We start from the raw sequence: 15,306 nt of genomic DNA, 5'->3' as shown, positions 1-15,306 counted from the left end.
ACGTTTAGTACCCAGTATTTTCTCCCGGTGAAGGTACTTATACACTGATATGAAGTCACCACTCAATCTTCTTTGTGATAAGCTAAACACATTGAGCTTTCACTGTAAGGTATTTGCTCTAGCCCTTAAATAATTTTTGTGGCTCTTTTCTCCAGCCATTCCAGTCTGCCAACATTCTTTTAAAAACATGGATGGCAGAATTGGACACACTATTCCAGTATTGGGCTCACCAATGCCATACAGAGAGGAAGAATCACCTCCTCACTCCTGCTCACTACTTCCCTGCTTATACATCCAAGGATCACGTTAGTCCTTTTTGCTACAGTATCGCATGGGGAGCTCACATTCAGTTGTTTGTCCACTAAGCCCCCCTAAATCCTTTTCAAAGTCACTGCTTTCCAGAAGACAGTCCCCCGTTCTGTAGGTATGGCATCCATTCCTTGGGTCTGGATCCACTAGCCCTCCCCATAATGTTTGAGGGGAGCTGGGTTGTTGTTTTTTAAAGCAATTCCTAAAATCACATTACCCTAAATCAGGGGTCGGCAACGTTTGGCATGCGGCTCGCCAGGGCAGGTTCGGCCGATTGCGGCCCCCACTGGCCACGGTTCACCGTCCGGGCCAATGGGGGCGGTGGGAAGCTGCGGCCAGCACATCCCTTGCCTGTGCCGCTTCCCGCCGCCCCCATTGGCCCGGGCCGGTGAACTGTGGCCAGTGGGGGCCACGATCGCCCTAACCTGCCGCATCAGCAGGTAACGGCCCTGGCGAGCCGCGTGCCAAACGTTGCCGACCTCTGACCTAAATGAAGAATGAAGGTGGGAGTGGTTTGGTTTAGGTAAAAATCCTGTCAAGTTGGGTTGGGTTTGGTCCTATTTAGAAACCTTCCAAAGCTCAGGGAAGTGGGGTCCAGAGAAATGGTTCAGTTTTTGGCTCATCTCTGTAAGTAACTGAATGTGCACTTTATTAAACATGTTTCACCTGCAAGTAGACCTGTGTTGCAATATCAATAGCACAGTTACCATTCAAATGAACTACATTAGAAAGAACAAAGGATCCATAACAAACTTTGTTTTAATGTGAATCTTGCAGAAATTAAGTCAGTAGACAAAAAGAAATTAAAGTGTTCTTTCTTTCTGATCAGGGCTTGGGCATTCTAGCATAAGAATACCATAATGATAAGCTCACCAGGGCCAGTGCAAGGATATTTTGCGCCCTAGGCAAAACTTCCACCTTGCATCCCCCTCCCCCTTCTCTCTCCCCGAGCATCGCTTATTATAAACTTTCAAAAATGAATACTGCATAATGTGGCATTGTTCATTAGAATAAATACAGAGAGGGAGGATTTGGCCCATGAAACAATAACTGTATTAAGATGTGGCCTGTGAAAAAGTTTGAGAAACCTTGACTTAAATTTCATTGGTGACATGATATAATATTCAGTATTGCCAACCTCAAACATTCAGAACTCATGAGTTGGGCCCCCACAAAATCATTCGATATCTGACCTATTAGTCCTCATCCTCAAAGGAAACCTGCACAACACTTTTCAAAAGATGAGCCTGGGAGCTTGAATTCAAAACCTTGCTAGACATTAAAAATCATGATCTTCATAAAGATACTGGCTTTATGGTTAATTAGAACAACTTGCAACCCACTAATATCCCCTTTTGTCCTGGGATTACAAGGAAGTTAATGGGCTACTTCACCTTGAATGGTCCCCTTGAATATGTGCTCACTACTTGTGCTAAACTATCGGTTAGATCTAGTGTTTAGCTGTGACACTGGTAGTACCTTTTCAGACCTGAAGAAGAACTCTGTGTAGCTCGAAAACTTGCCCCGCTCACTAACAGAAGTTGGTCCAATAAAAGATATCACCTCATCCACTTTGTCTCTTAAATAATGTGACAGCACAAGGGATTGTATAAAAATCATGTGTCCCTGTAGCTAAATCCCATCACCCTGGTCCTTTTCAAGTGTTCATAGTAATAAGTTCAATAACAGATTTGCAGACCTTTGACATCTCTACTTAAAAATGAGCTGACAACTTTCCAACTGTTGAAAAGTGCTTTTTTTGAAACGTTCTTTATAAAATAGGCCCCTCCCATATGATTTCATATTGTAAAGTTTGTCTTTAAGTTTAAACTAATATTTACTGAAACTTCTGTTTCTATTTGACATTGATTCCACTTATGCATAATATATGTTTCTTACTTTACTGATCACTTCCTTATCTGGGAAGTGTGAAACCAACTCTCTTGGCATGATTTTTCTAGTTTTGTGGCTGTGTTTTATAATCAGTTGAATTACTTTTTAAAATGTTAGCTACATTAATTTCTTTGTATGCTGTGGCTTTCTGAACAGTTTAAAGAGCAGGATACATCATTGTAACTGGAATTGTTTTCTTGATTTAAACACTGCAAATAAAAAATGTTGGGGCATATTTTTGAAAGTTAGGTTAATGCAAATATCAAGTATTTAATCACGTAACTTTTTAAATAGGTTGTTTTCTCATAGAAATCCCAGATTAATCCATACAGAGAAATACAACTAGAAAGTTGTCCAAGGGTTTTTTTTTGAGCTGTGGAGGCCTGGCCTGTGCAACATGTGGGGAAGGGGACCCCGAGTGGCTGCAATTTACAACTCCCAGGTTCATGTCGGCGCTGCGAAGGTTTCTTGCTGCCAAGCCAGCCAGACGGCGATGGTCGGGAACATTTCCCAGAAACCCCACTCTGCCTGGTGGCCAGGGTCCACAGCAGCATCCCCCCCTAGTCCTGCACCGCCTCCCGCTGCCGCTCCTAGGGCAGGAGCCAACGCCGGGCTCCAGCGATCTGCAGGGGACAGAGGCGGCGGGTGGAGCGTGCAGCCATCTCCTCCCCGGGCTCCAACTTTCCCAGCTCCCTGAACCACGGGGCCCGAAGCAACGTCCCACCCCCCCAGCTCCGGCTGCTGCTGCACTGCGGAAGCGCCTGGCCGAGGGCGCACGGGCTGGAGAGCAATGGGAGCCAGGAAAGTTGGAGCCCGGGGAGGAGGCGGCTGCGCGCTCATATGTCGCCCACCGCCTCTGTGCCCCCGCAGATCGCTGGAGCCCTCCAGCAGGGGCAGTGGCAGCAGCTCACACACCAGGGAGCCGCAGAACCCGAGTGTGGTGAGGGGGAAACCGGGGGGTGCGCCTGCCTGGGCTGCAGCCCGGCACCCCCCCTGGGGGGCTCCTGCAGTGGATGCATGTGGGTGGCAGCCCCCATGCGCCGCCCCCCTCCCCCAGATCTCCGCTCGCCACGCTTGGGCTCTGTGGCTCCCGGGAGCAGTCTCGGGGCCCCGCATCCAGGCGGCGGCGGCTCACATGCCCGGGAGCCGCAGAGCCCAAGCTCGGCAAGGGGGGAACCGGGAGGCGCATGGGGGCTGCCACCCGCATGCATCTGCTGCAGCCTGCAGGAGGGGCGGGGGCGCCGGGCCGCAGCCTGGGCAGGAGGGGCGGGGGGTGCGGCTGCTCCCTGCTAGTAGCGCCGCTGCCTTTGCGGGTCTGCTGTCCACCCTGCGCCGCGCTGGCTCCTCCATGGCTGGGGCTCGCTGCTTTTTGGCGCCCCCAACCACTTGGCGCCCTAGGCAACCGCCTAGTTTGCCTAGTGGTTGCACCGGCCCTGAAGCTCACAGGACAACATGGTGCATCGTTACCTAGTGTATATGCAGTGACTCATATGCCATAATGTGAATCATGGAATTCCACTAGCACTGTTTGGGGTTCTGCGAGATCAAGTCCTACACTGCATTCAGCTAGATGAACATCAGCCATAAACATTGGGAGGGCAATCTGAAAGTTTACTGCTGCATTTTAACAATGAACCAAGAATTATATTTTGTTAATAAAATACCTTCCCCTGCCTCTAAACATTCTGTTGAAAAATAGAATGACTTACATAGAAATCTTTATGACAGTCAACGTATGTCCTGACTTCTTTTTTATCATTTGTGTTTTGCCATGCGGAGGGAGCTGTAATTTGCTCCACGTAATTAGGTTAAATTTAATTTTGGTGATGATTGGATAGATATTATCTGATATTGTATTTTGTCATCCTCTGCTTAGCAGGCTGCCCTAAGTATTTCATTCACTTTGGGAGCCAGCAAACTTGTTGCTCAGTCAGTGGCATATTTGGATGGACTCAGGAGAGCAAATTACCCTTAAATTTTAGGCAAGTTTATTTTAGAACCTGATCATGGTCCAAAGGTTCCTTAAATTCCATAAATATTTGTTTTAAAATGAATATCTATCTGTACAAAGCCTGAGAGAGAAAAAAACCCCAAACCTACAGCTCTCCTTTCATAAGTGAACTTTACAATGGTCTTTTCAATAGAAAGTTGTTTGGTTCAATGCCAATGAGCTTTTACTCTTTTTCTAATCCTTAATTAATCCCTTTTAAAAATAATTTCCGTGCTGTATATTCCACCGATGCTCAGCCTTCTGTCTGCGTATATGTATCTCAACAAGAACTTTTACAGCAAGGCTAACATTTTCATAAATTACAAACTTAAATCCATATTGAGGCACTTCAGTAAAAATGAACTGATTTTCAGAGCTGATGACTGGCAGGTCCTATTGAAATCAATGGGAATTTGTGTGTGCTTAGCACTTCTTAAACACAGGCCACTGAAGTGCCTAAATACGGATCTCATTCCCTAACTTTAGGCACCCAGTTCTAAGAGCTTTGACTCTATTTTCTAACATTTATGATGTCTTCAGACCAAGTAGAATATCCTTCTTGTTAAAATACATTAATGTGAGTCACCATGAATTGAAAACAGCCGAGTTTCTCAGTAGCAAAGCCATGCTTTTTTGCTAAAAATCACATACAGTGTGTAGAGACCATTTCTTTGACATGCCTGCAGATTCAAAGAGAAATCCTACAAGCTTTTGGAAGGGGCGTGGAAAGTTCTAGAGGAAAGAATTAAAAAACAACCACCACCAAATGCGGTAGCAGTTTTAGACCTGAATTTCCAACATGTGGTCTCCATTTCTGCACATTCAGACTTGCACGTCCAATTTTTGTGCATTATGTGTGCATGTACATGCTTGAATGCACAAACATTTGCATGTGCATAAAATGAATTTTGCCTGTATCAATTCTATTGTTTGTGTGCAAAAATTATAATGCACATAAAGCTCCACAAAAAGCGCTTGATGTACACCAAGTACCATGGAGGCCGGGCTGAAGCCCCTTTGAAAATGTAACACTTAATGTCAATGAAGTATTAGATTTATGTCCCCTTGCTTAAGAAAGTGCAGTTGGATGCTTAGAGATGGAGCATGCTCAGTGTCATTAATCACCAGCCTTGACGCGAGTGGGAATTTTGCCTCAGTAAGGACTGCAAGATCGGGCCTCAGGCTGTATGTTAGACACTGTAGAGCTGACTTACCACAAGAGCAGCAGGTGAAGCAGTTGGTATGGTAGAGGTTACCCATTGCTTGGCAAGCCTGGCTCGCTCCATATACGCCCTTTCCGCACTTTATACAAATACCTAGGAAGAAGAAGAAAGAGACTTAACATCAGAATCCTCAGCAGTTCTAAAACGCAGCTGCTGGCCACTGATTTGTAAACACTTATTGTACCCTCATCAAGCCCTAAAACAATGAATTAATGATCCTGAATAGAATCCAGACACCAAAATTGGGGGCAGGCATCTTGAGTGAAATGACTACATGAAAACCAATCAAAAATAAAAGGCCGAAAATCCTAGCGTAGCTGGTGAAACAAAGTATGAAGAGCGAGGCTGGCCAAACAGCACAGAAATCCCCCAGAGACAGGTGAAAATGAGAAGGGATGGGAAATCTGAATGCCCGCTGGAAAGAATTCAGACTTTCAAAGAAAAACAGCAGAGGTCTTCAGTACAAGGTAAGTGATCTTAACACATGTTACATTCAGCTTTACCAATAAAACAAACAATTTGGTCAAACAGTGTCATAGAAAAAAGTGTTTATTTTTTTCTCTCCAATAAAGTAATCACCATAACAATAGTGAGCTGAAGTCCATAAGGAGCTCAGTGAAAATGACTCTGTCAGTCATATGTAATGTTTTTTAACTTTCTGTCGTTAGTAATACTTAGCCCCTACATGCTGGGCATTTTACAAAACAAAAGGCAAGGCATCTCCTCTGTAATCTGGGTTTTCAGATGGGCTAAATTTAGCAAGCTAACTTGTTCAGAACTAGCACCCATATGTCTACCAAAGCTGGAATTACACCTCCAGCTCCACTGAAGACAGACCCTAAGGACTGCAGACCTGGCTGGGAGTTCTGCCATTGACTTCAGTGGTGTCAGGATTTTACCCTAAAGATCTGATCCTGCTCCTATTCAAATCAATGGCAATTCGTATCAGTTTTGTACAAGAGAACAGTTGAAGATCCCAGCATAGCTGTGGCAATACCAGTTAGTTACTGCTGCTGCAGAGCTCAGAGAAAGATTTGTGATTTGGGTAGGTTCTACAAAGAGTGTGGTTAGTTTTCTCAGGGTAATGGAGTGATAGGTGGCTGATTATATAGAACTGGCAAATTTCCATTGTTCAGATACTTTTCCTGATGAAATCGTAACAATTTTAAGTTAGGTCAACTCAAATGGGTCTCCTAAAATTCTTGAAACTAGATTGAATTAATCTCTGACATGCTTGATTTTAATGGATTTGTGGCCATTTACACCAGAGATTAATTTGTCTCTGCGTCTTTACTAAGGAATTTATTACATAAAACACGGGTACAAAATTATCTCCTTGTGATGTTGTGCAGTCTATGGTTTTATAAAAATATGATAGGTGAATATAATGTAACTAGGATATGCTTCATGCAAAAGGTCTCTTGTAAGGTATCATTACAAAGCTTATAATATACTGAGTGTGATGATCATCCTATTTGTATAAATGTACCACTCTTGTATCTAAAACTAGAAATATAAAATATAACTCTGAGGGCCTATTGTAATTATGCAAAACGTGAGCCATTAATGGTGATTGGGAATCTTGATGATTCCCATTAACCAGGACCATTGTCTGCAGAGTTTTACCTGTGAGTCTTCCTGTATATGTGTGTGCTGGCAAGTGGGCAATGAAGTCTTGCAGTGACATGTGATCGTGTCACCTAAAGTGGAATCCATCTTTAACCTGGTGCTTTTCCACTCCAGAGGGGGGAGTGGAAACCCAGAGGGACAAAGGGTTCCCGCCTTATGCAAAAGATATATAAAGGGGTGGAAGGGAACAGAGAGGGAGGGAGGAGCCATCATGAAGAATCCCCTAGCTCTCACCTGAGCTGCAACAAGAGCTGTACCAGGGGAAAGAATTGTGCCCAGGACTGGAAGGTGTCCAGTCTGAGGAAAAAACTTACTGAAGCATCTCTAAGGATGAGATTATCTGTATTCAGTTTGATTAGACATAGATTTGCGCATTTTATTTTATTTTGCTTGGTAATTTACTTTGTTCTGTCTGTTACTACTTGGAACCACTTAAATCCTACTTTCTGTATTTAATAAAATCACTTTTTACCTATTAACTCAGTGTATGTATTAATACCTGTGGGAACAAACAACTGTGCATATCTCTCTATCAGTGTTATAGAGCACGAACAATTTATGAGTTTATCCTGCATAAGCTTTATACAGGGTAAACGGATTTATTTGGGTTTAGACCCCATTGGGAGTTGGGCATCTGAGTGTTAAAGACAAGCACACTTCTGTGAGCTGTTTTCAGGTAAACCTGCAGCTTCGGGGCAAGTAGTTCAGACCCTGGGTCTGTGTTGGAGCAGATGGAAGTGTCTGGCTCAGCAAGACAGGGTGCTGGAGTCCTGAGCTGGCAGAGGGAAAGCATGGGTAGTAGTAGTCTTGGCACATCAGTTGGCAGCCCCAAGGGGGTTTCTGTGATCCAACCCATCACAACCTCCTTGTTTCATACAGTTTATTTTTTGTTTTCCTGATATGTCCATTGGTCCACAGCTGGCCTGATTTAACTGAGCAGTATGCAGTGCAACTGTATACATGTTGGTCCCAAGATATTAGAGAGACAAGGTGGGTGAGGTAATATCTTTTATTGGACCAACTTCTGTTGGTGAGAGAGACAAGCATTTGGAGTTGAAAGCTCTGTGTAGCTCAAAAGCTTGTTTCTCTCACCAGCAGAAGTTGGCCCAATAAAAAGAGATATTACCTCACCCATTACCTCTTTAATTGTGTAGTGTAAATTAATAATGTCAATGTGATTTTGAAATTGCTTTAGGAGAACATAAAATACACTTTTGCTTCAATTATCTTCTGCAATTAAACTACTTGTATGCTGGTTAAGGCCCTGATCCTGCAAACATTTATACCTATTTAAATCTTATTGGCTTCAATGCAACTCCTCATACACTTAAAGTAAAGGACCTGCACAACTGTTTGTAGGATCAGTGCGCTAATCTAGGGTTATCATATTTTAATAAAACAAAAAAAGAGGACACTCCACGGGGCCCCTTCCCTGTCCCAACTCCGCCCCCTCCTCTGAACGCTCCTCCCCCTGCTCCTCCCCCTCCCCTGCTTCCCGCGAATCAAATGTTCACGGGAAGCCTGAAACAGGCAGACAGCAGGTAAGCTGGGGCGGTGGCGGGGGGGGAGGCGGCGCAAGGAGGCGTGGCCCAGTCCGCCCCCCCCGGCCAAGCGGCTCCCTCCAGCGGCTGGCACCAGCCAAGAGGCTCTGGCCACGGCGTTGGTTCCGGCCAAGCGCGCCGGCCCTGGCCGAGCAGCTCCGGCCCACCCTGGCAGCTCCAGCTCTGGCCCTAGCAACTCCAGCTCGGTTTGGGTCCTGGGGCACCGGCCCCAGCTGAGCGGCTCCGGCCCCGGCCCCGGCCGAGCACCCCCACCCCCAGCCCCAGTCCCAGCGGCTCCGGCCCGGCCCCGGCCGAGCAGCGCCAGCCGGTGGCCGAGCACCGCCGGCCCCAGCGGCTCCGGCTCCGGCCCCAGCCCGGCCCCAAGCCCCACGACCCCTCCTTATTTTCCCGGACATGTATGGCTTTTTGGAATTTCCTCCTGGACGGGGATTTAAGGACCAAAAAGCCGGACGTGTCCGGGAAAATCGGACGTATGGTAACCCTACCTAATCATCCAGATTTTTCTCTCCTTGTACTGAGAAAGCTATGCAAAGATGATATAAATTCAAACCACTGGGAGGAGAAAATCTCAATGTTATTAGCTTGGAGAAACTGAACTTAACAGAGGGCAGGGAATACCACGGTAAAATAGGAAAGAGTTCAATGTTTCAGGTTAGTCTTTATTTGGTTTTAGAAAGACTTAGCACATTGACTATTCTGAGCTACCACACAGTAGAGAGAAATGTAATTTGTTTTTAATAAGTAACTGTAGGAAAATGGAGAAAGCAGGCAACACAGCATCTGCAGTAAGATTGCTGGTATCTGGTTTGGGTTTCCAGTAAGAAAGGAGATGGAGGCTGCATTGCACATACCAGTTTTTCTGGCCTCCCCATATACCTCCAAAGAGTTTTTGTTTTTGGTGCTAAAGTACCTGACAATATCCTTTTAACACCATTGAGTATCAATGCCCCAAATTAAACCTGTGATACCAAAACTCTTCCAGAGAGATCTATTCAACTGCACTGTAAACAAAATAGTAAGAAAATGTTGGTCCTGGGGCTAAGGATGAAATCAGATTTAATATAATAAATGAGAACGTTTTCTTGAATAGGTTGACTACCTGCAGGAGCCCTACCTGCCTCAACTGTTACATCGACTATTATTTACTATAAGTTAATGATTCATTTTCTGGTGAAAGTTATTGATCCCTCTGTAACATTCTGATTCAAAAGTGCAGCCACTTTACTCAGCTAGTCTTGCAACACATGACAAAGCCACTTTCAGAGCAGTGAGAGTAACCAGTGAAACCCTCTATCTTCCCTATAACTTACTGGGAATTCTAGAATCCACCTGGTCTCTTATGTCCTTACAACACCCTAGAGGCACCCTGGGGCAGGAAGGGTTGCCTATACAGTACAATAGCCACACATTCATTTTTGAAATGGACAGTCTGTTGTTTTAGCTTAAGGCCCTGGTCCAACATTTCATTTTATTTTTGGTAAGAGACCCAGATAAGAACAACCCTTTCAGAGTTCCTGTCACCACTACCAGCCATCTTTACCCATTCTGTCCACCCTTTCATAACATTAGTGCACTTGTGACTGACTGCCACTGGCATCTCAACGAGGAGGTGGAATATTATGTATACAGACACACCTTCACCCTTTTCCTGCTGATTTGTACTTCAAGGATGGCAGAAATCCATAGTCTACATTTTCCTGAAATGTTTATCTTTGAGGTCTCATTCACAAATGCCATTAAATGCCAGACCTATTACAGTCAGGAACCATTGTGGCATAGCACAGAATCGTAGAATATCAGGGTTGGAAGGGACCTCAGGAACCTCAGGAGGTCATATAAAAGCTATCACCTAATTTTTCTTTTTATCTGTTAACCCATTGGACCATCAGTAGGGTGAACATATTTCCCTATGCGGAATACAAGACACCTGGTAAAATTAGCTTAGCTGAGGGGCAGAGTCTCTTCTCCAGCATTGTGCAGGTCTCTGGCACATGCAGGTCTCAGCACCTCCTGGCCAGCGCCCCAAGCCGGAGGGTCTTGGGCTTTCCCAGCGCACCAGCCCAGCCAGAGGCAGTGGGGGAGGGAAGGAGCCAGCTGGCCAGGCTGCTGGTGAGCTCAGTGCTCTGACCAGGGGCTGGTTCTCCGCACAGGGCTGGGAGCTGGACATGCCCTGCTGGGGGGGATATGGAGCAGCAGGGCTGGAGGGAGAAAAGGGCAAAGCAGGGAGAGAACAGCGAGAGGGGGAGCACATAAAGAGTGGATGGGTGGGCAACAGAAGTGACACAAAACTGGCCGCTGCCTGGCGCCTTCCTGCACTCCCCAGCCACTGCAGTGCGCAGCCAGAGATGGCCGGAAACGGGATGGAGCAGGGCCCTACTGGCCGAGAGTCTGCATGCAGCGGGGACTGAGCTGATGGACCAGCAGGGGGAGCAGTTGGCCCCGTGTGCTGCATTTTCACCCCACCACCAGCCTTGCACACTCACCCCCATTGTCAGCCACTGGAAACCCCCAGCCAGTCACTGCTGGCGAGCAAGGATCTGGCCAGCAGCAGGACCCACCAGTAGTGACGGGGGGAGATGGGAAATACGGGACAATTTGCCCGTTTTTAAGAAAAAGTCAGGACACCTGCAGGAGGGCTTAAATAGGGGACTGTCCCTTTAAAAACGGGATGTCTGGTTACCCTAACCATCAGAAGCAAGTGAATTTTTTGATTGTGAATGGTTTATTTACACAGCCCTCCCCACCAGATGATTCATTATGAGCTGCTGTCAGTTTTTTAGTTCATTTTCCTCTAAAAGATTGGTCAGTAATTGCAGGAATGAATGACCACAGAGATGACTGGCATTCTAAAAAGATTTCATGTATAATTCCATTTATATATTTTGAAAAATATATACGCAGCTGTGGTGTGAGCTCATAATGCCCTGGAAAAATCACTAATGTGCAGGTTATTTATGATCAGTTTTCCACCAATCGGAACCCAGGCTATGTGTTATTAGTTTGGTAAGAGGCCATACTTAATAGCAACACTGCATTTTGTTTCAGATTTATTTCTAATGCCTGTTGAATTTCCTAGGAAGAATGTGATATTATGGAGCAAGCACATCACATTCTTGAATTTTGTTGTGTGTCACTGTTTGAATCTACCGTTTCCAACCTTTGTACAACTCGCGTGCTTTTCCGGTATCTCCTTTCCCATCAGTGTTGTTATTCCTGAACTACAGCTGAGAATGTTCAGAGCTGCTCAGGATAGAGTGGAACTGAATGGGCAAAGGTGTCCTTTGTGCTCTGTCCTGATGCCAGGCTCATTGTAAATTAGAGCACTTTATGGGTTGTGCTAATTTATGCCAGCTGCCAACAGCCTCATTAGGAGAGCACAGGAATGTTCTGGTGGCAGAAAGCAGGGGTGAGATAGGCGCTGCCACAATGACTCTACCCCATCCAAGTATCCCCTCATGCAGAGAGAATCCTCCAGTATCCAGATCAGGGTGTAGGGTTGCTTCGCACTGCCAGAGAGGTGCAAAGCCGCCCCAGCACATCTGAGGATTGGGGCCATTAGTCTCCTCTGGAATAGCAGCTCCGCTTTCAGCAGTGTAAGAATGCAGTCGGTGTGACCTCCCAGCTCATTCACATGGAATCGACTGCATTGTCACATACAGACACACTGCACAAGGAGATCAGAGTCTGTTAGATGCTTGGTGTCTCTCTCTAGCTGGAAAGATATTGCATGATGCTGTGTGTAAAGGCATTACTGGCATTAGTATAAAGGTTCTGTGGGCATGAGTATGGGATAGCTGCTTTCCACCGGGGTACATTCTTGAGCTCATACTACATACATTTTAAAACATTGCTTGAAGATGAGGATAAAATCGAAGTAGAGAATAATCAAGCACATATGCACAATGGACCTCGGCAAAAGAGCACACACGATTAATGCTGGAAACTGAGACTTTTGATTGAAATTAGTTAAGCAAACTTCCCACTGCTCCCCAGATAGTATGAAACTAATCCAATTCCTCCTGATGATGAATTGCACATTACTTTCTCAGTAAGGCAGCTTTGAGAAAGTATGATCTGAATGTGACTGGGGAAAGTCTTTCCAAAGCTGCAGAATATGCTCACTAACTGCTTTTTTTGAAGATCAGAACAGTGACACGTTTTCTGTCTAATGCACACAGAGATAGTTGCTGATTTAAAAATTTTAATCAACCCGGACAATGTTTTCAGATATATTCAGTGACTTTGCTCCAAACTGAAACGGTAAGAAGACAGCACAATGTAATGAGGAAAGGTATCAACCACAGCCTGACGGACCCGGCGTGAGCTAGATAAATCCCCAGCATGTACTTTGACCAGAGATAGTTCTAGAGCCTGGAATAAAAACACCCCTGGACTTGGTGAACAGCATGTTCTGGGCCCATATCCCACTCTTGACAGGTGTCCACACTGCTCTCTAGACCATCACATTGTAGGCTGGAGCTCTATCTACTTCCAGGTCCCCTAACGATAGAGAAACCAATGGGCCAGAATTTGGTACCATGTTTTCTGTGATCCAGTTAAAGGGTTAGCAGATGAATAAATACACTTTAGGTCCAACTGCATCCTCAGTTACATGCACAGAACTCTCCTTGGGTCCAATTCTGCCCTCAATCAAACTGCACAATCCTATGGCACACAGTAGAGTAACACAAGTCTCAGAAACGCAGCAGAAATTGTCCTGCTGACTTCAATGGGAGCAGCATGTGTGAATTGGAAGAGAGAATCTGGTCCTCTTTCTCTTTTCTTTAATTTGACAGTGTGCCATGAATCAGAGATGAACCGCAGCTTTCTTTCCCCCCACATCATCTCTCACTGGGATAAATGCTACATACAGTGTACAGTTAGACATGCCCACGCCCTGTCATCATACATTAGGGTAAAGTTAGCATTAACAAATAACACATGGCACAGATCAATCTTTGGCTACATGGTCCCATTCACAAAGCAACGGGAGAGCAAAAGGATTGGGCACGTAGAACATTGGGTTATTGCAGTATCCATTTTTCTCTCACACTCGTTGAGAATTGTCTCTCTGCACATCAGCTCAGGGGTGAGTCAGGGGCTCGTAGAAGGGCAGGAGGTTCAAACCCACAAGGACATGGAGAGAGAAGCTGCGTGGGTCAAATACATGTCTTAATTCAATTCAGAGAAAGCTAAATGAACAAGTCTGAGGGTAAAAAGCCAGAGAAGGGAATATGTGCTCAGTGGCCCAACCAGCGAAGAGGAAGGATATGTGAGGTAGGGAGTTGGATTAAATGCTTGTGTATCACAACCAGAGTCTAACCTGGATTGCAGCAGACAGGAGATTCTGCATGGACTGGAGATTAAAACTCCTTGTCCCTTTTAGCAAATAGCACAGAAGGGATCTTCAAATGTACAAGTCACATGTCACTCAGAGGCTGAGAGGAGATATAAATCCCCTCCCTACTGAGGGACCAGGGGCTGGGAATGGTGGGTGAGGAGAGCCAAGCTTCTGGAACTCTCATTCTCACCACCTTCATCTGTCAAAACTACCTCTTGTCAATAGGTTTTAATCCTCCAGTTATTAGGAGTCTAGTAAGTTTTCCCAGCCCTGAATATACAACATAAATAAGTAAAAGTCCAATTCCCAACACATCCAGCAGGAGGATACCCAATTGCATACATAGTAACCACACATGACTGCACAAAAATCAGAGCGTGCTCCTTCAGCATAGATAAGAGAAGCATGATGCAGGAACCTGCTGACTAAGACTACATCATACTGCCTTCTCTGATAGGGGGGAAGGTCAGCAGATAACACAAATGTGAATACGCCTGAGAATGCAGAAGTTCTCCGCAGTGATACAGGAAAGAATGGAGACCGTTTGCAGGTAAACATTTTAAATCCCTGTTTTAAATCACAGGCTGTTCATGCCAGGAATCTTGAGGCTTCTAAGCCGAACAGTGGTCTGGCTCTATTTAAACAACAGAAACTAGCTCTGTATGATACTTTAGAAACTAATGACTCACAATGGCAGTGCAGGCTAATAGAACAACAGCCCACACAGCCCAGAGTGCTGGAACTGGCTACACTAAGAGAAGAAATGTTGTCCAGGCTACATTGGTACCTAGTTAAATTACTGTTTAAATAAAGTCAAAATTAGAATCAGGTCACATGCCAGGAAATGAAGCTTTTTTCACTATTAAACCTTCCTTACTGTTGCTACCAACCTTGTTCTCTTCCTCAAGGAAACAGGATAAAGATATTGCCAATAACTGGCTACAGCCTCCAGATATCTGCCTATTTTATCAATCTACTAACTGAAATGCACTCCATCCCCATAGCATCTGTGCCGCTTATAAGAGAAATAGTTGATTACTTTATTGGGGGAAGGGGGAGAGGAGGGGAGTTGAGTTTTGCTCAGTTTTATCTCTTGCAGAAATTAATTCTATAGTCTAACTCCAGCTCCCATCACAGTTCTGATTCCCTCACTCACGAGGCTCCGTCTATTGGCTAATAATTTCATTGTTCCACTAGGAGATAGCTGCCATGGGAGATCATGGCTGCGGAAGGAGATGCTAGGCCAATCCCATGAAGGACTTTGGATATCAGGCCACAGAACCTGGACTCTCTTTTATATTCATTGGGGAGCCAGTGAGGAGCACCAAGGTGAAGCATTTGTTCGTGGCATCTGCTTTG

General features: G+C 45.3%; 1 protein-coding gene across 4 annotated transcripts in view; it reads right to left on the bottom strand.

The window, feature by feature from the left end:
- WTIP (WT1 interacting protein) overlaps window positions 1-15,306 on the bottom strand; it is a 118,195-nt gene that overhangs the window by 64,905 nt on the left and 37,984 nt on the right. For all 4 annotated transcript variants that reach the window (XR_004647952.1, XR_004647951.1, XM_034788111.1 and 1 more), the window contains exon 2: window positions 5,407-5,508. Coding sequence is in view for 2 of the 4 variants with exons in the window: in XM_034788111.1 (XP_034644002.1) it covers window positions 5,407-5,508 (102 nt within the window). In the remaining 2 variants the exon portion in view is untranslated. The remainder of the gene's footprint in view (window positions 1-5,406; window positions 5,509-15,306) is intronic.

Source organism: Trachemys scripta, chromosome 13 (assembly GCF_013100865.1).
Source record: "Trachemys scripta elegans isolate TJP31775 chromosome 13, CAS_Tse_1.0, whole genome shotgun sequence".
Taxonomy (NCBI): Eukaryota; Metazoa; Chordata; order Testudines; family Emydidae; genus Trachemys; species Trachemys scripta.
Note: the sequence above shows the minus strand (reverse complement) of the source record. Positions and strands in the feature narration are given on the sequence as shown.